The 23,216-nt window shown below is 35.6% G+C and overlaps 1 protein-coding gene across 1 annotated transcript; it reads right to left on the bottom strand.

The window, feature by feature from the left end:
* Nucleotides 1-6,051: 6,051 nt before the first annotated feature.
* On the bottom strand, nucleotides 6,052-22,008 carry fah (fumarylacetoacetate hydrolase (fumarylacetoacetase)). Its single transcript, XM_079591606.1, has 14 exons — nucleotides 21,719-22,008; nucleotides 21,110-21,220; nucleotides 20,907-21,028; nucleotides 20,259-20,308; nucleotides 19,050-19,140; nucleotides 17,366-17,463; nucleotides 16,586-16,638; nucleotides 15,992-16,091; nucleotides 11,299-11,429; nucleotides 9,903-9,978; nucleotides 9,739-9,785; nucleotides 7,994-8,095; nucleotides 6,867-6,984; nucleotides 6,052-6,679 (listed from the first exon to the last, which is right to left on the bottom strand). Exons 1-14 carry the CDS (start codon nucleotides 21,881-21,883, stop codon nucleotides 6,603-6,605), a joined length of 1,341 nt encoding a protein of 446 aa, XP_079447732.1. The 5' UTR covers nucleotides 21,884-22,008; the 3' UTR covers nucleotides 6,052-6,602.
* Nucleotides 22,009-23,216: the final 1,208 nt, after the last annotated feature.

Genomic DNA, 23,216 nt, shown 5'->3' with positions numbered 1-23,216 from the left:
TAAAATTGTCAAAAATTCTGTTTTTTTAACACAAACTGATGGATTTAGCATAATAAGACCAGGAGGATGTATTTAAAAAGAGGGGATAGAAGAGGGATTATTTTACAAAAATAGGGATAGACACTCTGATATGCATTTGTTGACCAATGTGAATTTCAGAGAGGCGGCTCCAGTTGTGTTTTCCATTTTTATAACCATATTTTCATAATTTTATAGAACAGATTGAATATTTTAAAGTTACACAATATAACTACAAAACACATCACAGAATTCATCAAATCCATTGTTAATAATTATAATCTATAATATTAATCTGTTTTCCCTCCAAATTGATGTAATTTCTGGAGGAGGATGTCATCATGGAATTTTTATAATTTACATAAATATAAATATGGGGGAATATTTTTAAGAAATTTTGAAAGATTTCAAGTTCAACAATACCTAAAACAATATTAAGTTTTGAGTTTATTTAACTTTTTGTTTTTATTTCTATATTTAGATGAAATAGAGAATTCTATATTAGTTGCTTCAAGAAAGGACAGAAATATGTAAAAATATTAAACTGGTATTGTGATAAAAGAACACATCTTTAAAAAGTAAAATTAAATATATGATAAGATAGAACATCAACATGTACTGCATAGTAGGAATGATCATCTTACCAAAACATGCACAGTGTGCAGTATGTCACCATTCTATAAATACTTGAATTATTTGATTTCCAATCAGTGTAAATGTGTTTACATCAGTGTTCAGGCAATTGTTTGAAAGCTTTGAGATTAGCTGTGCGCTACTAACAGAACTTTCAGCCAAACACACACACACACGCACGCACACTACAACAGCACTGCTCCATTTGCCACAGAACACACACAAATCAATACTTCTATTAACTTTAGAGGCACAGTAACAGTAACTATAAGGACATGATTCATGAGGGGCAGCTGGGTAAAAGCTCTCAGCAGAGCTAACTGAATTATGCTAACAGTAATCATGTGCTGCTGTTAAGGCCGATGTACACTATTATTCAAAAGATTAGGATCAGTACCATTTTTTCGAAAGAAATCTCTTATGCACACCAAGGCTGGATTTATTTGGTAAAATATACAGTAAAATCAATAATATTGTGAATATTTTTAAATAACCCTTCACGTGAATATGTTTTTAAATATGTAATTTTTTCCTGTGATGTCAAAGCTGAATTTTCAGCATCATTACTCACCTCTTCAGTGTCACATGACCCTTCATAATTCGAATATGTAGATTTTCTGCTTGATTCGCTGATGAATAGAAAGTTTAACAGAACATCATTTGAAATATAATAATAATTACAATACTACTAATAATAATAATGATGGTAATAATAATAAAGGTCCTTTCTAAAAAAGAAAATGGAACAAAGTCTCAAAAGTATCTGTAGCTATGCTGTTAGCACCTGTTATAGCCCTTTGTATATCTTTAAACGTACTTGTGTGCTTGGAATCTGATGTTATTATGTTTTGAAATACAGTGTGAAATGAAAATGATTCATGTTTTGTACATTTGCATTTATAATGTACTTCTGCATTGATTAAATACGCCTCTCGTGGATTTCATATATAACACTCTGATCCAGGGGGCCCAATTGATTGGTGGCATTTCAAAGCACACACACACACACACACACACACACACACACACACACACACACACACACACACACACACACACACACACACACACACACACACACACACACACACACACACACACACACACACACACACAACACACCACACCACACACACGCACACGTATGCGCGCACACACACAGCTTAATAATCAACCCCACTATGAAAGTATTACAAGTTTTGTTTCTTTGGAGGTTGTGTATAGTACCGCAAAATAGTAATAAACTATTCCAGACCATTTCCAGTGTTTATTTTAATTTAAGTTTGAGAAATTTTATATGTGCTTTTGATGTTTTTGGTTTTTATATTTCTATTTAGCTCTAATATTTCTTTTATTTTTAGTACTTAAACCAATATATTTCAGTAAACGATATATTTAATTTAGTTGCCCAAGGCAAAGTTTTTTGTTTTTTAATTTAAGTGTTTTGTTTTTTAGTTTAAAGGTGCACTATATAACTTTTGGTCCTCTAGTGGTTAAAAAACAAAACTGCATTTTCTTTGTGGAAGGACATTGTTTTGGTTGTGCTTTGTCTCTGCGTGACTTAGCAGATGAATATGATTCTTTCTCACAACTAAAATAAAAAAAGAGCGAGAGAGGTTTTCCTACTGATCATAAAACATGCACTATAGGATTAAGAGATAAAACCAGTTTAGATGGAAAGGATCTCAAACTGACTAGCTGAAGACGTCACTGTAGCTATACCCATTACAGTTTTTTTGGATTGCTTAAGCACGATTTTCAAAACAGGGCCCGTGTTTTCAAAACACTACACACAATTAGCAGAACCACACACCCAATTAGCAAAACACTACAGATCCTTTGCATAATTAAACACACTTGTAAAAAATATACACTTCTGTTTAAAAACCACACTTTGTTACCATATGAAACACACACGTTTCACATTACTATACTCTGTTTGCACGAGTTACACTCTGCTGTGATAAACCTAAAACACTTTTAGCACTTCTACTTCCCTATGATTAGAGTAGGCTACCATCAACAAAGTATATATAATGTAAATTCACCAAACACTACACAAGACAATGTTGCAGACTGAAGAAACTCATTTATTTCTCAACACGCCCAAAATGTTGACATGGAGATTCATAATACTGTAACAAAATGTCACTTTACGTATTGTACTGTAAGTTTACTGTAAAAAAATAAAATAAATAAAATAAACTAGTCATTGTCTCTTCGCCTAGCTGGATCTGGCCAGAGAATTTCATCGCAAGCAATGTTGCAATGTTGTCATTAGCAAGACACCTTGGAAAGACACATCTTGAATGACGAATCCATCCTTGCATTGCTGCTACCTCCATCTGGTCACAGGCCTCCTCCATGGCTTGGATGAGGGGTATCTCAGCCTGGAGACGGAGATCATATACCTTCCACCACCATGCCGAGAAAAACTCTTCTATAGGGTTGAGGAATGGAGAGTATGGTGGAAGATATAGGACGGTGAAATGTGGATGTTGCTGAAACCAGTTCTGAACCAGAGCAGAGCGGTGGAAAGACACATTGTCCCAGACAACAATGTATTGCATATGAACTCTGCATATGATCGATTTGATTTGCTGCTGTTAACGTTGTGCAATTGGTCCAATAATGTAAGTATGAGTGCTGTGTTGTAAGGGCCCATATGGGCATGGCGGTGGAGGACCCCATTCTGTGTAATGGCTGCACAGTGTTATATTACCCCCACGTTGCCCTGGGACATTGACTATAGCCCTGTGGCCAATGATGTTTCTTCCCCTCCTTCGTGTTCTCGTCAGGTTGAACCCAGCCGCATCTACGTAAATGAACTCATGCTGGATCTCCTCTCCATCCATTCGTAAAACTCTCTGAAGAACAGTGTCAGGCAAAATTGTGTAGTTCAGTGTAGATCTAGTACCTATTTTCCAATCGAAATGTTCTTATCACACTTGCCACTGTGTATCGGCTTAGATTTGGCTGTACTCGCAGCCCAGTCTCCCTCAGCGTCAGGCCGTGGTTGACAACGTGGTCAACCAGTGTTGCGCGGATCTCATTTGTCAGATTCGGTCCTCTTTGAGCACCCTCTTGTCTTCCCTCTTCCTCTACCTCCAGCATGGCCTCCATCTCTTCCTCTTCCTCTGTTGATTCATCTTCCTCCCCTTCCTCCTCCTCCTCCTCCTCCTCCTTGTTCTCCTAATTCTCCTCCTCGTCTTACTCTTTATCTGACTCTTTCCATTGTGCTTGAAGACCGATGAACTCACCTGCTGCTTTTTATAGTGCTTATACACCTGATTGGTGTGTCTACAATTAAGCAAACAAGTGTTTGCACACCTGATGACTGTGTTGAACCAATTGGTTTGACGGTCCGGTAATTTGACAGTCAGTGCTTTGGTATTGCAAGGAAGTGACTTCATGATAGATTTTTGTGTGTAATGTATGTTAAGTGTGTTTAGTGTTTTGCAAATCACTGTGTGTAGAGTTTTGCAACAAGTGTGAGGTTGACAATGTGCTTATAGTTGTGCAAATATGGGCTGATGTTTTGCTTCTTGAGTGTAAGGTTTTGCTAATAGTGTACTACTTTTAATTTTAGTGTGTAAGCAATCCAAAAAAACTGTAATAGACACGATAAATTCCAGGACAGCGCAACAAACAACCATAATCACAATAGATAATGCTTTACAATGAACTCTGTTAGAGAGCTACATACAGCAATTTATCTGTTCAATAAAATACCTTACGCACCTGTTGGGTGATAAAAACACCATCACACAGTACCGGTCTTATTGGTAGTATACAGGACACACACTGTTTTCAGAGATTTATCGCTTGCCTCTCCTTCAGTAAGTGAAAGGTCAAAGCACTAAAGTGCATCTGTGAGGCCGACAAGACACATCGATAAAGGTTTGATCACAGAGGGGGAGAGACACACAGTAAGAGTGAGGTGGATATCCCTCCATCTCTGTTTCCAAACCAAAACACATTCACACATACGCTGAAAGAGTCGTGGATGCCAGCACAGAATCACAGACCATCTGACCTCTGATGTCTCAATGACTCACAGGCGGGCCCTCGTGATCTCCAGCAGCACGGCTCCAAACGCTCAGCACCATCTGTTAGCAGGACATGAGAACACAGCAGAAATGATTCACTGCAGAGGAAGTCCTAATGAAAGGGCCTGTAACAACAATTTATTTATAATAAGCATATTTCACATCGTATGTTTTATTTTTCAGTTTGAGTTGTCATTTTAAATGTGCCACCTGCCCTTACTGTGGTGATACCATGGCATCAGATACTATACCATAAATACTTAAAATATCAGAGATAATTCAGTGAATAGCTTGTGAAAAACACCTAAACTGTATTGGCATAGTGCACATCTGAAATGCATGGTTGTACTATGGTACATATGCCAAAAAAGTAGTACCATGGTACAAGTACATGTCCAGAAAAATTGGGGATAAAAATTGTAAATGTGCAAAATAAATGGTACTGTCATGGTACATGTACAAACAAAAACATTGTAGAACCATAGGACATGTGAGTGAAAAAAAAGTAAAACCATGGTGCAGGTACATTTCCAGAAAGAACTGTGTTGTAATATGGTAAATAAATTAAAATAAGAAGTCCAAAAGACATGGTAACAACATATGTCAAAAATATAAGAGAGAAAATGAAGTACGGTGGTGCAGCAGGTTCGTCCAGGAGGGAAAGACATGGCAGTAAATCGCTGCCTGACGGACCTCCAGAATCTCCCTCTTTCTGCCTCCTCTGCCAGATCTCTGAGTGCCCTCTTTTGTTAACGGCCGGTGGAATATATGTGAGTTATTGTCATGGTACATGTCCAAAAAACGAAACAAACAAACAAAAACAAGGTAGTACCATGGAATAGATCATAGTACAAAAAATATTACTGTCAAAAAACATGTTTAACCTGAAATGTGAGCAATTGCAAATCACAGTGAATGCCTACTTTAACAAGAACCACTATTTACTGTTACATTTCCCAGGTAATATTTGACAGTGTGAGTTAGAGAGCATTGTTCATCGATACACACATCAGGTCTGCTCCGTCGGTAATTACAGAAACATTCACTTCAGTCAAAGGCTTGAGAAGGCTCATTAATGCTGTGCTGATCCTAGACAAAACCACAACCAAAGACAAATGGCTCAAGCAGTGACCTGCCAGTCAATCTCTCCGTGTGGGAGCATTTTTCACTGTACCTGTTTGAGAGTCTCTGACATCCAGGCCCTGTCACTCCAACAAGAACAATGCTGGTTGAATCCAAGACTTTAAGATTGCATTTAATGTGTCATGGAGTTCGCAACAATCAATAAAAAGAAAGTAAAAAAAAATAATTATTAGTGTAATTTTTTTGTTGTTGTATTTTACGCAGTATTTGTGTGGTGCCATGCATTTTATTGTATTGAGTCAATAGCTCAGCAACATGCATATGTTTTATGGACATCATGTTACAAAATAAAAGCATGACTTAAGGCATTTTAAAAGGAATCAGTAACTTTATTTAATTATTTTTTTCAATAACAGAATAGCAAACGATTTCATGCGTGTCATTTCTGCAGTAACTAGCTGAATTGCTTTAAAGCCCATGAAGACTGATTTTCCATAATTTTCAGGTATCTAAAGAAAACGTTTGACAATCACTTATACATTTCAGCTCCTTCATTGTGATATTTAACACCCACTTTTCACAATCCAACCAGTTCCGATGGACAAAATCAAGTCCCGTCCTGTATTTTTTCTTAATGAATTCTGTTTCACCCAGAAATTCACCAGATTACAAGTGTAAAAAGAGTTTTACGTAATTTTTAAAAGTCCTAAAGACCTTTAAATAGGTTTTAAACAGGTTATGAATACTAGAGGATGAATAATACTGTAGATGCCATGTGTTTTGTCTGGCTTACAGTAGGGAGGGAGAGCAAGAGGTGCTTCACTGTTGCAGAGCAGGAAGGATCTTCCCCTCACACAGACCGAATCCCACTCTATAGCCACTGCCCTCACAATAACCTGCACAGAGAGAGAGAGAGAGAGAGAGAGAGAGAGAGAGAGAGAGAGAGAGAGTTCATATCCTTCAGCAAAGAGCAATAGGGATCACATTTCTATCAACTTATAGCTCTCCAACTCAACAACAGGTAAAAAACGATGTGGCAGAAACCCTCAAACATTCACACGCACACAGACTCTAAAAGCCCACCTGAGAGAGTGACCTCGTCTCCATCCTTCAAAAAGGTCCTTGTCTCTCCATTGCCGAGGTCAATAGTCTTGGATCCCCTCCATGAGAGCTCCAGCATAGAGCCAAAACTCTCTGGATCCTTTGTGCACACAAACACAGAGTCAGTACTGTACAATACAGCTCTGTGCAGAAATATGCTAGTTAGGTTTTTTTTTTTTTTTTCCAGAAAACGAACAAGCTTGACATATTACTATTATAAACAATTATAGTTCAAATTAATAATTAAAGTTATACAAGTTAAGTTATATTCTTTACTAAATTTAAAAGATTGAAATAATATAACAAATATAAATGTGTCTTACAGTTTATTTACTTAAATTAGTTGTATTATTATAATTAATAAGTATAGAAAAATTTATAATTAGTTAATAATTATATATATTATTCACTGAATTTAACAGATTGAAATGAGATTTATTATTAATAAATATAATTACATTTAATAAGTATAGTTAATTATTATATTATTTACTGAAAATAACAGATTAAAATAAAGAAAATAGAACTGTTGTCTCCAGTGTAGTTACTTAAATTAACCATTTAAAAATTATTATTAATAATTATATTTACATTTAATAAAAGTTAATTATTATACAGTTTACTAATAAAACAGATTTAAATCTAACTAAATATGAATGTGGCTTCCAGTGCAGTTATTGAAATTCATAAATGATTGTATATTTAAAATAATTATTAATAATTAGTTACATTTAATAATTTATGGTAATTGTTATACAATCGACTAATTTAACAGATTGAAATAAAAATATATAAATGTGGTTTCCAGTGTAGTTCATTTTAAGTTGTATATTTACAATTATTATTCATAATTATAGTTACATTTAATAATTAAAGTGAATTATTGCATACAATTGACTAATTTAACAGACTGAAATAAAATAAATATATAAATGTGGTTTCAAGTGTGTCTACTTGAATTAATTAATTTAAAAAAAATAGTTTAAGGTCATAACATAACAAATTTGTCTCTTTAGGCCCATCATGAGACAGCAGACTTTTCTTTCTCGAGTGAACTATTTTCTTTAATATACTCTATATCAATGACATGCTCGCACACACACGCGTACCGCTCCACTGATGGTGCCAGATGCCAGCAGGTCGCCCGCTCTGACGTTGCATCCGTTGACTGTGTGGTGTGCCAGCTGCTGTTTCATGGACCAGTACATGTACTGTGAAGACACACAACACATTACAAGCAGCTGGTGTCCATTACAAATAGAGAAAACGTCTTTCTCTGTATGTGAAAGAATGGCGTAATCTCTTCTGTCTGCTGCAACGGAATGGGTTTTTCCCAGAACTGATAACACAAGGAGCCCAACACGGAGCAGGCGCTGAGAGATAGAGGCGGGGTTCACTAAGAATGAATTGCTTTGTTTATTTGCACTGCACAGCCTGTGTTGTTTTAATGCCTGATTCACTAATGGAGTTATGCAAATCAGGCAATGGTGCAAAGTTGCAAATCTTGCACATGGCAATTTACGGCGAGGCAAACAGATGCAAAACCACACATGCACTGATGTATTTATGGAAAGACAAAGACACCGAAAACAATCCCAGTTGGGATAAAAATAATCTCTAATGGGTTCAAATGGTGATCAAATAAAAATGCTAAAATATTTTCTTACCCACGTTTTCAGTAGTTTGCTGTTTCTTGTCCTAGCATGACAACGTGCTTACAATATGTTGGCCAACCAGTCTGAATATTTGTGTAGTATAATTGTCATTGCCTTATGCAATTCCTCTATATATTTTTCATCTGGCTTGTGCTAGAGTTTTTCCAGGGAAATTCATGTATAATCATATGGATAGCCTACACAGTAAGAGTAACTTGTCACTTGTCAGTAAGGATGCAGTAGGGTCTGGTACTGCACTCCTGTACAATACTCATAGTCATTAAAATGCTCCGATACCAATAAATGATATTACACAGCGTGTAGAGTACGGTGCTTGTGACAAAGAAACAGACAACAGAGCAAACAGAGAGCAGAATTGATATATCCGAGAAGGATGTCTATGAAGTAAATGTATCGAATAAATAGAATGGTAAACAAATTAAATATTTACGCTGTGCACGAGCTGATAAGTGAAACACGTGGAGTGGATTAAGCATGACGGTAAAGAGAGAGAGAGAGAGAGAGAGAGAGAGAGAGAGAGAGAGAGAGAGAGAGAGCTCACTTAGCACACGTGTCATTTGGATTAAAACTAAATCGTATACGCAAGTAAAAACGTGAACTGTTACGTGATTTATGTATAACAAGTGATTCCGTATATAAATACAGGACAAGAAGTTTAGTGAGCACACACATCAGAAGCATGCGCCCAGAAAGCCGTGTCTCAGAAAGTACTTGAATACTGAATTGAATTCTCTTTCACTTCTACTTGCGTTTGAACTGACGAATTCACACAAAAGTATGTCATGTTTCCTAGCCAGTAGGAAAAAAATCCTTAGCATTGAACGCTGCTGAAGCAGCAGCTATTAAAACGTGCTGTGCTATTAAATGAAAGATAAAATATAATAGAGCAATAGAATGAACAGCGAAAGTAACATAAGCATGTACAATATCTTTTAACAGCATGATTAAACCAATGAAAATGATTCATATTATTTTGATTTCTCTACTTAATATAATTAAAAGTTACAAATGCAATATATATACAGGTATATCGGTAAAGGCAAGTACTAAATTAAAAGTTTCGGTATCAGTCTAGTTCAGGAAAAAGTGGTATTGGTGCATCCCTACTTGTCAGTATGAGTTTGTTACTCTTGAAAAAGCAATGTATAAACGCAAAACAAATGCAAAACATTTCTTACCTTAAAATTAGACTTGCAAATGGTGGCGGCCTCTTGCATCTCCTCACCTGGCCGGATGAGAAATACATGATGAAGAAAACGAGACTGAGCACTTAAAGGTTTAAAGTGTCACATGTGCAAAAGCAGCACAATGACAGACAGATGTTACAGATGCTGACACACACCTTTCACAGTGACGAAGAGGTTGATATTGAACATGTAGGGGTCATCGTGACATAAGTATGGAAGAGGCACAGGATCCTAAAATGATATACATATAAATAAATAAAAAACATTAGAAAAACCCCACCAAACATTAAGTGCACATCTTGGCCAGTATATGGAGACTCATCCGAATTCAACGTTTGCATCAAGAGGTCAAGGTTTTGTCAGGTTTGCTTGGTCCAAATAGCCCTGCTTGTAGATACTGAAACTACATCCGTATGCAGGAAAAAGAGAATGTTTTTGTAAAAAATATTTGCTGTTAAAAAGTCCATGTTGAACTCATTGAAAAAGAACGACATTGGAAAATAAGCATCAGAACAGACCTGCAAGCCATTTTTTGGGTGGCGACCCACCGATTGAGAATCACTGATCTAACAAATGAATGCATCAAAGAGAATAAAGATGTGTTTTTGCCTCATTCGCTTATAGTGGTTTGGTTTTTTACAGAAAGAAGAAAGTAGTTAACTCAAAGAATGGCCTTTAGCACGTCTCATTTCCCGCTTATATGCAAAGTCTGCACTCTGACGTCTGTGATGATGACGTGTCCGTTCCTCAGAGCTGTAACAGGACTGTAAAGAGGAATAAAAGCAAACTCTGACTATCATTTTTAAAGATAATGGGTTTGCAATGGCCCTTGCTGAGGTGCTAAGCGGGTACTTTGTCCAAAGCCTATGTAGGCAGCATTTCAAAGGCAACACAAGCATGATCGCAAAAGGGCTGCTACCAAGAAGCATAAATATGCTGCCTTTTAAAGACACCCATCCATTTTGCATGAAGAAGGGCAGTTTGCGTGACACAGAGCTGTTGCCTATGTAGAGAGATCCAAATCAGTCACTTATAAGGCTTTTTGAAAAGGTTTTCATTTTTGAAAGAAGTCTCTTATGCTCACCAAGACCATTTCATGTGAAATATTTGTACAATTTAAAATAACTGTATTCTATTCAAATATATTTTAAAATGTTAACTCAAATTTGAATTTTCAACATCATTACTCTAGTCTTTAGGGTCAGATGATCAATAAATCATTCTAATATGATTTGCTGCTCAAGAAACAAATATTTTTGTTATCAAAGTTGAAAACAGTTGTGCTGCTTAATATATTTTGTGGAAACTGTGATGCATTCTTTTCAGGATACTTCTCTGAATAGAAGGTTCAAAAGAACAGCATTTATATGAAAATGATGTTGATGGTATGGCCCTTATACATCTGTACTAAAATCTTGGCCAAAACCTAAAAAAAACAAGCCAATGTATTGTGCATGCACGTCAGAGTTTTTTTTTTTTTTTTTACTCATTTTAACAAATAACTGTCTGAATTTACAGTGTCATTTCATTATCAGAATTAACCCAATTTACCTGGACAGGATTGGGTTCAACAAAGGGCATCAGTGCTTCCATGGGAACAACCCAGGGAGAGATGGTGGTCCCAAAATTCTTGCCCAGAAATGGACCTAAAGGAACGTATTCCCAAGCCTGGATATCCCGAGCTGCAACAACAGAGAGAAACAGACACTACAGCAAGAAATCTATACAAATCATGCAATGCCATTGTGGAGGCGAGGATTGCAGGAGAAAACACCACTTAAACTTTCTTCAAAAACTGCAAAAATATTACTTGGGCCCTTAATCCTTTATTTTGTGTAAGAAAACATCTTAAATGTCTGTGTCCTGAATAACTAGATGCATATACATTTGAAACTTGTATGCCATTTAGTGAAATGATCTTCTCACTGCTTTCTCTTTAAACTTGATCTCTTCTGCTTCTTGCCTGGATACGGGTATGGATCATTACTTGTGGCATTTCTTCTTCCTCGACTAAATTCAATTAGTTTCTTCAAATAAAATGTACAATTATTCACTGTACATATCCCTACTGAGGCACAAAAGCTGTGTTCCAAAACCTAGCGAACTGCCTTGCCGTCTAGGAATATGTATGATCGCTTAAAATGCTGCCCATGTAGTTCACTAAGTTTTTTGCAGCAGAGCATATGAGCCTTATCTTAGTGATAAACTCTCCAAAACTACATTTGATTTGTTTAAGGAATAATTTGCTGCAGCATAATTTCTCGCATTTCACCATAATGCATTATAGTGCAATATAATTTAATATATTACATAATTTCTTGGCAAAGAAAGTCTTATAAAGCTTTTGTCCAGACAAATAAATTTGATCGCATTGAGCAATATTATTGAATTTATAACCCGCAAGCTTTCATAAAGTCTGCCGCCTCACGACACTGATATTCTTTACCGTGTCAGTTCTTTATTTATTCATTGCGTTTCAAATCCATTCATACATCTGAAATTGATACAGCCCAGAAATCCCATCCAGATTAATGCTTTAGAGTATTTTTCATGGCCTTACGCAGAACAGATGCCAAAGAGACACTAATACGCACCATCAAGACGTCATTGCATCTGCATGTACACAGACGGTTTCTAGTATCTGTTCCAAACAGGACAAAATATTCTGAGCTGTACTCATATAAAATACACATATCTACCCTCTGCATAATTCTGAGAGAATCTCACTAGAAGACAGGTAGCATTTCTAAGCAATGCTTGCGGCTGGTGAGGAAGTAACTTTGGAGATGAAAGAGAGGTTTTCTAAAAAATAAAAATGCAATGAAAAATAAATGTAAAGTAAAATCTGGAATGAAGCAGTATAAAAAGTCCTCAGCATTCCTGAGACTGTCATTAAAAATGCACTAATACATTTTTAAACTGCAACTAAAATGCACAACTTATTTATGTATTTTGCATCAATAATACAAAAATATTATTTTTTAAATGTTGTATATATTAGTATTTCTCTCCTCTGCAGTCTACATCCACCAGTTAGAGTGCCCATGATATCCACCAGAGGGCACTCCTCCAGACTCCTTTGCTTTCCCCTCATGAACTTTATTTCCCATAAACCATTGCCTGTGCTCATTATGGTGTGATTACGTTCAGCTGAGTGTCAGTACCTTGTTAACGCTTGCCTATATAAGCCCTGTGTGTTGACTCTCACTTTGCGAAGTCTTGTTGGTCTGATTGAATTTCTGAGCACTTGTACTTTAGATTCATGTCCATTTGTTTTTAGCTTCTGCTTGTGTCCTGGATTGCGCTGTTTGCCGGTTTCTTGGACTCTGTAGTCAAAATAATCCATGTAACATGCAGTGTGTTTTTTTTACCATTTGCCTGTTCTTGATTACTCTTATGGAGAGTAATCTCCATAAGAACAGTTCTACTCAGAACAGTTTTGTAACAATTGTTCACTGTTTTGAAACCGAGCAGATGCATTCAGTAATGCATGTGCAAAATAATAGCAAATATAAAATATAAAAAGCAAATAAAAAAATATCCTGAAAATGGATACATTTGATTTCCAAACATCTTGTGATATTAATGCTTTCATACTGATGTCAGCCAATATTAACTGCTCAAAAATACAATACAATTGGTACAAATTCCCCATTACAAAGTCAAAAGAGTTTTCTGCTGCAAAACACAGTATTCTGTGAATGGAAACTTAACAGCTAAACAGCTGCTGTGTAAATGGACGTATGCGTGCTTCACCAAGCATCACCCAGTGCCTTCTCGGCCTAAAGTGTTTCTCATTTTCGAAATCTGCTCAACGGCTCATAAAAATGCAATGTGTTTAGTGTTCTCAAGAAGGAACCATATAGGTTTGGGAAGAGATAGGGGTTGTCAGATAGTCAAGTGCAATATGGTTTTATGACAGGAACTTCTCTACAAGAGTCCTTTATACAAGTACAGTGCATGATAATACTGTTGTATGGAATTGTATCCTGTTTTTCAGTCACTCTCAAATCTCCTGTGCTATTTTCCGTACAAAGCTGTCGTATGGCATCAGAAGATTTGGAATATAGGTGCATTTATGCTATGTTTTAATACCAAAATTACGAGATTTAAACTTGCAGAAAGCGTTCACGACCTCGCTTGTAAGATGGGGAATTTCTGAGAGCTCCTACTTGCACCACCTGGTGCTGATAGTTTTGCCATAGAAAAGCATAGTTCCCAGTCTGAGAACAGCTCAGAATAAAGCATCACGTGTTGTCATCTCGAGACTGCGGTAATTACATACTGTAATCTCATACTGATTCTACCGTTATGATCTTTTTAGAGTATTTTTTGTCCTTAAATCATCATCCAGTTCTGTTTACTGCCTTACATTTCACTTTGATATTATTATATAATTTCAAGCTGGTATTCAATTATTGTTGGGAAAACTATGTAAATGATGGGAAAACTTTCATTTTAGGGGGAAAACTTCCTTTAAAGTGGCCCTACTATGCTATTTTAAAGTCTCCACCATGCATCCAAGGTAAAAAAAACACTTTGGTTTCACTTTATTTTGATGTTCCCTTTAACACATTCTGTTGACTATAAGTAGCATTGCACCTACATGTCTGCTAACTCTCATTAGAGTGTTAGTAGAGAGTATTAGAAGAATGGTAGGGTTAGAATAAGTTGACATGTAGTTGCAACGTTACTTATAGTCAGTAGAATGCCTGTTGGAGGACCATCACAAAAAAAAGAGTTAGCAGATATTAAGTTCAAAAGGGACCATCAAAATTTGTTAATTATGTGTTACCAACACTTTTTTTTTTTCCATTTTCTCATAGCAGCATCACCTCTACCCTCAGTGTCTGAAACAGTTTGATCAAGAATCCAGTCTCTCTAAACCCCTCCTTTCCACAAGCCTACTCTACTCTGATTGGTCATACGGCCCTGTCTGTTGTGAATGGTCTACCGCTTACAGCGCTTGTTGGAAATGATACGGCCATTACCATATGAACATGAATTTCTGCTGATGCACAGCGATAAAATGAGTAACGATGGCGTCCGTTTTACCATATCAATTCGAGTGAGAGTAATTATCCTTTGGAAGTGCATGCAAAGTGCATTTCTTCTTGCAGAACAGAAACCAGCGTCTCCTTGAAATGTTGACAACACGAACCAAACTCTTCTAAGCCTCAGCTACAACTAGTGTTTGAGGGCGGGTCAAAGTAGACGTTATTCGAGGGCATCCAATGAAAACCATATGTAGGCCATCAAAGAGATTGTTCACCCAAAAATAAAAATTCTCACCTCCTTTCAGGTAGTTCACAATCGGTTCATTCTTTAGGGAGAATCTAACTACATTTACTGTGGGGAGAACAAGTATTTGATACACTGCCGATTTTGCAGGTTTTCCTACTTACAAAGCATGTAGAGGTCTGTAATTTTTATCATAGGTACACTTCAACTGTGAGAGACGGAATCTAAAACAAAAATCCAGAAAATTAAATTGTATGATTTTTAAATAATTAATTTGCATTTTATTACATGACATAAGTATTTGATCATCTACCAACCAGTAAGAATTCCGTCTCTCACAGACATGTTAGTTTTTCTTTAAGAAGCCCTCCTGTTCTCCACTTATTACCTGTATTAACTACACCTGTTTAAACTTGTTACCTGTTTAAAAGACACCCGTCCACACGCTCAATCAAACAGACTCCAACCTCTCCACAATGACCAAGACCAGAGAGCTGTGTAAGACCATCAGGGATACAATTGTAGACCTGCACAAGGCTGGGATGGGCTACAGGACATAGGCAAGCAGCTTGGTGAGAAGGTAACAACTGTTGGCGCAATTATTAGAAAATGGAAGAAGTTCAAGATATGTATCAAATACTTATGTCATGCAATAAAATGCAAATTAATTACTTAAAAATCATAGAATATGATTTTCTGTATTTTTGTTTTAGATTCCGTCACTCACAGTTGAAGAGTACCTATGATAAAAATTACAGACTTCTACATGCTTTGTAAACCTGCAAAATCGGCAGTGTATCAAATACTTGTTCTCCCCACTGTATTGTGCAATTTGATATTTGAAACTTTCCAGACCTTTTACATTCACAAACAGCTGTATTCCACACTGCATCAAAGTTAATAACAGAAAAAGCATAAATGGGGCACTTTAAGCCTATATAAAATCATATAAGATGATGTGGGAGAATATGTATTGCAGAAGACAGAAGTCATGTATTCTCACCACTCCAGTCGTTCATAAGCACCATGCCGAAGATGTGTTCGTGAGCCTTCTCCACTGGGATGGGCTCTCCCAGATTGTTCCCTTTTCCCACAAAGAACGCCTGAAAAACAAACACAAAAACATCCTTCATTCCTCTTTCTTAAAACTTGCATAAGATATTGCACCACATGCACAAAAATATCACAACGCCACTGTAGGCTATATTTAGGAGGGGGAAAAGTGACAGGAAAAACACCAAACCTGGTGCAATGTGTGTAAAAGCACAATTTTCAAATGTTTCATTGTTGCATAGAAAATCAGTTAGAGCCATTTCAGAGCAAATACAATATAGTGCATATCGAACATCAGCTGCAAAACATTAAGACCTGAAAGGAGAAATCAATAAATTGAGTGCCATTTAGGGAACATTTCCACTGAAAGTACATTTATTGTAAAGACATTTCTCCTGAGATTATGTGCCTTGTTTATATGAACAATGGGGAAGGAATGAGATCTATATAAGTCTTTTCTGCACAGGACTGAATCAGCAAGAACTTATGATAACATGCTCAACTAATAAACTAATGAACTATATCACATACAACATTTACTCACCATCTCTAACTCTATATCCAGCTGTTTGCTAGGCCCAAAGATGGGCGGCTGAGCTGAAAGAGAAAGACAGAGAAATATAGTTATGAAACAAACAGATTTACAGCTGTTTTAATGGATAAATCAGCAGAGTGCATTATAGACTGAATTTACCTCAAATTTATAGTTCTCACTTAAACATGTCAGATCAGTTCTCAAGTAAGGCTGTAATAATGAACAGCACGGGTTTGCTGACCAATGAAAGCAATCATTTAACATAAGTGAAAATATCAAAACAGCCCAATCATCCACATGGAGGTTCTTCATAAAACATGATGCCATTAATCATTGCTATGATGTCTAGTTTTGTTAATGTGCTGACTGTGCTGTATGTTAATGCACAACATATTATTTAAACAGAGAATGTTTCAATTTGCATTTAACTGCAAAAATAAACTAAAAATATTTAGCAAAGAAAACTGTTTTGTGAACATTATCAATGACTAAATAATTTTGAACAAATATTCTATTAACATTACTGGAAAAAATGTTTTTTTTTTTTTTTTTTCAGAACTTTGAAAGAATCTTGCCAGAATGTTAGACAAAGTTCTGAGAATGTTCCCTGTTAGCTGGGTAACTTAGGACCAATTTAAAAAAAAATTAAGGATATAAAAAAGATTTTTAATGGCATTTTAATGTGCAAGCAAACATGCATTTATTTTCAATTGTATCAATTCTAAGCTACCTCGCAGCTGAATAACATCTGTTAACAAGTCCACAGCTTGTCCAACGTCCTTTGTTTACCTGCATCTGGTCTCATCTGTCCTTGAGGTCTTCTGATTGGTGTTCCAGAGACCACCACAGAGGAAGCTCTCCCATGATACCCCACTGGCAGTCTCAGCCTACAGGACAGGATAATATGTCATTCCCTTTAACACGACACATCATAATCTTTCTTTTGTTCCAATATAAAACTGTATGACTTTCTTTGCTCTCCAGAACACAAAAGAAAATATTATAAGGAATTTTGACTTTCAGTGTATGAAAAAAACAACAACATGGAGACATTTTTCAAAAATCTTCTTTTTGGGTGAACTATATAACCATTCTTTCTCTTAATCATGTTTAATGGAAAAGAGCTAAGAGTTATCTAGAAAAACTGCCCAGTGTTGTGTAGTTTTCAACGTTTTATTATTTGATGCATTTATGGTTTTATAAATATTGCAAGTTTTATAAATATGAGCTGTTAACTGAAAATCATCCTCTCTGCTCATAAATCTCATTCTTCACATTTGAGCTAATCAGAACCAGTTGCGTTTTATTTTTATTACACACACATTTCATATACATAAACATTCTTATATAAAAGTCCTCTTTAAATTTCAGGGAGTAAAGGCTCATCAGTTACCTAAACATTATGTATTTAGGCTTCCAGATAAAAATCGTATATAAAAATAAAACCGTAAGCATTTAAAAAAAAGCATTCTCTACATATTCAATGTCATGTCATTTTTTTCTTACAAATAAAAATGGTCAGATATACTTTCTATGCAGGTGAATTCCAATCATTCCTGTTTTTGGTTTTTAAAATAATGTATACCTTTCCAGTTAGCATAAGTATGGTTTCAGTTGTAATTTAATGGGTTAGGGTAACCTTTTTACTGTATTAGACCCACGAGTAACAACAAAAGCACAAAACCAACATAAATGCATAATATCTGTCTGAAAAATTACACCTTTGAGTTTAGTCATGGTTTGTTGTATGGAAAAGAGCAAAATAATAATAATATATAAACCTGTTCTGTTCCACAGAATAAATTACAAGCAAACGGGTTTGGAGTGACTAGAGGGTGAGTAAATATCGACAGAATTTACACTTGTGGGTGACCTTGTACATTTCATCCAACTCCAAAGATCACCCAGAAAACAAAACCCCAGGCCCGCGTTTGTAAATAAACTATACATTTCCTTCCAGACTAATTCTCATTTTTTCCTGAAGAAGTGTCTCGTGTTTGAAAAGTCCCAGTGACAGATTGACTGAGCGAGGGGAACTTCAGGTAGGTGACTGAAATTACTTCTTTTTTTTTTTTTTTTTATTCCCTTTCCATTTCCACACGAGTCCTTGTTCTGTCTCCAGGCGAATAACCCCCTCTCTGGGCCTTGTAAGTGAAAATGTGACAAGAAATACAGTTCTGTTTTGGAGGGAAGAGTTATTGCTAAAAGACATTTTTCACAGCGAGCTGGAAACTACGCAGGTGCATTATTTAGCCTGACAGGCGTATGCTGGGAAAGAATAAAGAGACTGTTTATGGGTATAACTTAGAGGAACTTTGCTGGGTGTTTAAAGCTTGAACGCATATGGTTGCTAACTCAAAAGATGAGTGAAATGAAGTCAGCAGGAGCTGGTGATGATGTGATTGTGTTTCCTCTGTTTGCTTCGGATGTTAGTATTTAAGAGGGTGAGGAATATTAATGGCCTGTCACGTACCAGTTGGGCATCAAGGCATTTTCTTTTCCACGGAACATTATTCCAACGTTGGTGGCATGATCTTTTGATGAATAAAAGTCTGTGTAGTCGCCTGTTGGAGAGAAGGGAGAATAAAAGATGATGGAAAATGAGTATGGGGGTTAATGAGGAAAAATAAACACATGTAGTGACAGGAGTGAAAAATCATAATTTGACCCCCCATGTACCTTTTAGAATTCAGTTCTGTTTTCGGTGCACTAGACTGAAAAATGTTATTTAGTTAATACATTTTTTCAAAGATGTATGATCGCTTTGTGTGAGAAAATGAATTTTATACTTATGTCTGAAATTTCCATTTATTTTAGTTATTCACTTATAATCGCCACCTCGCGGTCTTAAATCTCATTCACAATTTTAGGTTTGTAATTGGTCACGTGACAATTGATAACTAATGACATGAGGTATAAGTTATGCAAATTCTGATGCAACGTTCCTAAAAGTGATTTGAGAGCTCCGGTGCAGGGGAAGAAAGTTTCATGAAAGAAAGAAAATAATTCAGGGTTGGAATGACATGGCAAAATTGACAAAAAGTAAATTATTTACAGTGAATTAAATATATGAGTAACTTTTAATGTTATCTTCTATGGCATGAGAAAGGGTTTTAAGGTTTCTGAAAGCTATAGTTAGTGAACAGTGCACTCTAGTGGTCATTATGGAACATAACCATAAATTACACTAGTTGTATGACGCATCCTAAACGATCCAATTCATAGTCAAATACTTTTTAAGACTGTTTTAACTTCAGAGTCAGCATGAAAGTGTTGATTATTTATTATTCATGAGTGTATGTTCTTCCAAAGTAAAAAAAATAAATGTCTTAAATAACCTGCCCTGCCTCTAAAACAACTTTAGTTTTTGGCTGACATGACAAGACCCTTTTGTTTTAATTCTTCACCGGCATGCCTAATTTTGGTATGTCATGATGATCCATCAATTACTTATGGATAAAATAAAAGTCCCGCCCATCATTTTTTTTTCCAGATGATTATTTTGTTTTATTCTGAAATACAAATGATAATTGAAGTAAAACAGTTGCAAAATGCATTTCATGTCAACTTTAAATCTAAATTGAGGAGCAGAGTTGATATAAAACACGAGTAATAGATGAAATATGGTTCTATGTTATGGAAATATGAAGTTTGAGTATAAGACAGGCCATCACACACTCACCTATCTCAGCTGGGATATGCATCACTGCTGAACTCTGATGAACAAACGCCCTGGAGATCACAAAGTCACAAACACACACACATTGGGTTTCCAGTGCTTTACAGGGACATTACATAGAAAAATAATGATGTTTAAAACTGTACAAACAGTATATTCTATCCCTTCTATAACTCTAAGCCTAAACTTACCCATTACAGAAAACTTTCTTCATTTTTTACATTTTACAAATTTTACATTTTACAAATTCTGTATGATTTATATGTTTTTTCCCTCATGAGGACCAGAAAAAAAGTCCCCATAAGGACAGGGATTTCAAATATTGCCATCTTTATTAACATAGGGTTTACCAAGACCACACACACACACACCATAATGAATGCCATAATGAAATTTCTTCAGCTTCTCTTCTAAAGGTCATCTCCTGATTTAAATAAATAAATGTTAAATAAGCAAAAAAAGAATAATATATATATAGGCTATATAATAATAAAATGCATACTACTATTTAAAATGTTTGATGTTGCTGCATAATGTGTACTGTTTTTTTTTTTTATTATAGGCAGTATACAGTGCATTCTTAGTAATAATATCCAATATAAAGTACACTAACGAATAGACTAATAGTCATAATGTGGGAGGGACATTTACCTGCTTCTTAAACTGACGTCATCACGCAGCGTGGACTCATTTGCAGCCAGAAGCATCTGGAGGCACTTTCTCGCTTCTCTCCAAGCGTCATACCCCAGAGCCATAAATGCATTGAGTGTGGGCTTTGATGGGGGGGAAAAACAAGTGTAAGCATGCATAATAACACATAATATGTAATACAAAGCTAAACTGATGAAGCTCACCTGTTTAAAAACATCCTGGTGGGGCCCAAGAGCTGGTCCATTGAAAAGATGCTTGATAACACTAAGGTCCAAAATTTGGTTTCCAATGGCTACGCCGACTCTGCGCCTTGGCTGTTATAACCAAATATGTTATACAAGTTAGGAAGGATCTTGTGACTAGAACATTTCTGCATGAATTTCTGAGTGTCTTTAGTTTTCTCAAAAAACAATCATAATGTTCTTCTGCATGTTTCAAAGAGCATAAAGGAGTTTACATGGTCACAAATGTTATTATCATTTTGCACTGCCTACTTTAATACTTTAAATTATATGCTAAGGCAATATTTTAAATGCTGACAATCATGCCAAATAAAGCCTTGTTGACAGAGAGGGTTTACTTTAGATTCTAAATCCTGATTTTCAATGTGTTCCTTGACCCTTGAAACCAACTGTGTCCACACACAGAATTGCAGTGCAAGTAGTAATATTCTAAGTATAATAATCATTTAGTTGTATAATGTTTAACACACTCTCATTGCATAACAAGACTATAGTAATTGGGTTCGACCAAACATAGGCTAACGTTACATAGACATTTTTAGGATTGAATAAACTGTGCAAGTTACTCACATTATCTGGCGTGGAAAAAACTCCGTAAGGCAAATTGTGATAAGAAAAGTCACTTTTCTCCTCAACTTTTACGAAAGACATTTTGAAGTTACAATGGTACTCTGAAATACTTCTCAGAGTCAACAAAAGCGCAAGTAACTTCTTCCAGATGCCCAGTTGAGACATATGAAAGTTACCGCCTCACGTGTCGAAGCGGCGAGCCAATCAGAGACGCCCCCTTCTATCCTCCCAACGTCAAGAACTCTTCCTCGATTCGACGTGACTCAGCAGAAAAACACCAACCACAGAACGGAACCCTATGGTTCTCATTATTTTTTAGACAATTACTAATGTTGTAGGAACGTTAATTTTAGCAACCATAAGCGGTTTTCATGTGGCGACCTAATGTTCCAAGAAAAGAAGCAGAGTATATATTTTTTTTTTTGATAGACTGAATTGGCTAAACACCCATCCAACACTGAAACTTTATTTATTTAATTCTAACACTCTAAATATGTTGCGTTTTAGGTTTACAATTACAAGCAGGGTTAAGCAAATCATACTTGTAGGGTAATATGTAAATATTAATTTACAGCACCTGCAAATTAAATATTGAATTACAATTTGTCATAGTTCACAATTTCCTGCAATTAATTAAGCTCCAGTCAATTATTCCCAAATTCCTAATTTTCTAGGAACATACTTTTTGGTAAACTGTTTTTATGACAACCTAAAAACACAGTTGTCTAACGTTTTAGCTTTTATTTATTTGTATAACCAATAGAACACAACCAAGAGTTATTGAATTACTACTGTACCTTGTACTAACTCCCTAAGAACATTACTTTAAGCCTAAGGTTTCATGATTCATAAATGCAAGCCAGGGGAAAGCGTATAAGAAAATCATACAGATGCATGTAATATGTAAATGATCATATACAGCACCTACCAGGCAAGTGGCTATTGCATTACAATTTATCATTAATCAAACTTTTCTGCAATTAATTAAGCTCCAGTCAATAGCTCCCATTATTTTTAACCAATTTCTAATGTTTTAGGATTTTTTTTTTTTTTTGGTAACCATAAACAGTTGTTGTGTTACTTACAACATAACATTGTCTAACAGTTTTCTGAGGATTTTTTTATAACCATGAACTAGCTAACATTCCCATTGATAGATAACATTGAATAAACACCAGTGTCTGGTGTAATGCATTACTTAGTAATTATTTACTGTAATTTAATTACATTTCCCTTGAAAAATTACCAAGAATACAAAAAAATCTATAATTTAATTAATTACTTATGATGTAATTGCATTAAAACTATATAGACTATAGAGCAATTCTATATAAACAATATGGATTTTACATGAATATAATGCACTTTTTTTATGTAACCTTCCTTTAAAAAGTTGGTCAGTTCACAAATAATTTATGCAATTTTATAATATTTATTTGAAGGAATTAAAGGAGTACTTTAATTTCTATTCTTGTATTGTTCAACTGGTTGAGGTTGA

Source organism: Phoxinus phoxinus (assembly GCF_949152265.1).
Source record: "Phoxinus phoxinus genome assembly, chromosome: 2".
NCBI classification, from domain to species: domain Eukaryota; kingdom Metazoa; phylum Chordata; class Actinopteri; order Cypriniformes; family Leuciscidae; genus Phoxinus; species Phoxinus phoxinus.
Note: the sequence above shows the minus strand (reverse complement) of the source record. Positions and strands in the feature narration are given on the sequence as shown.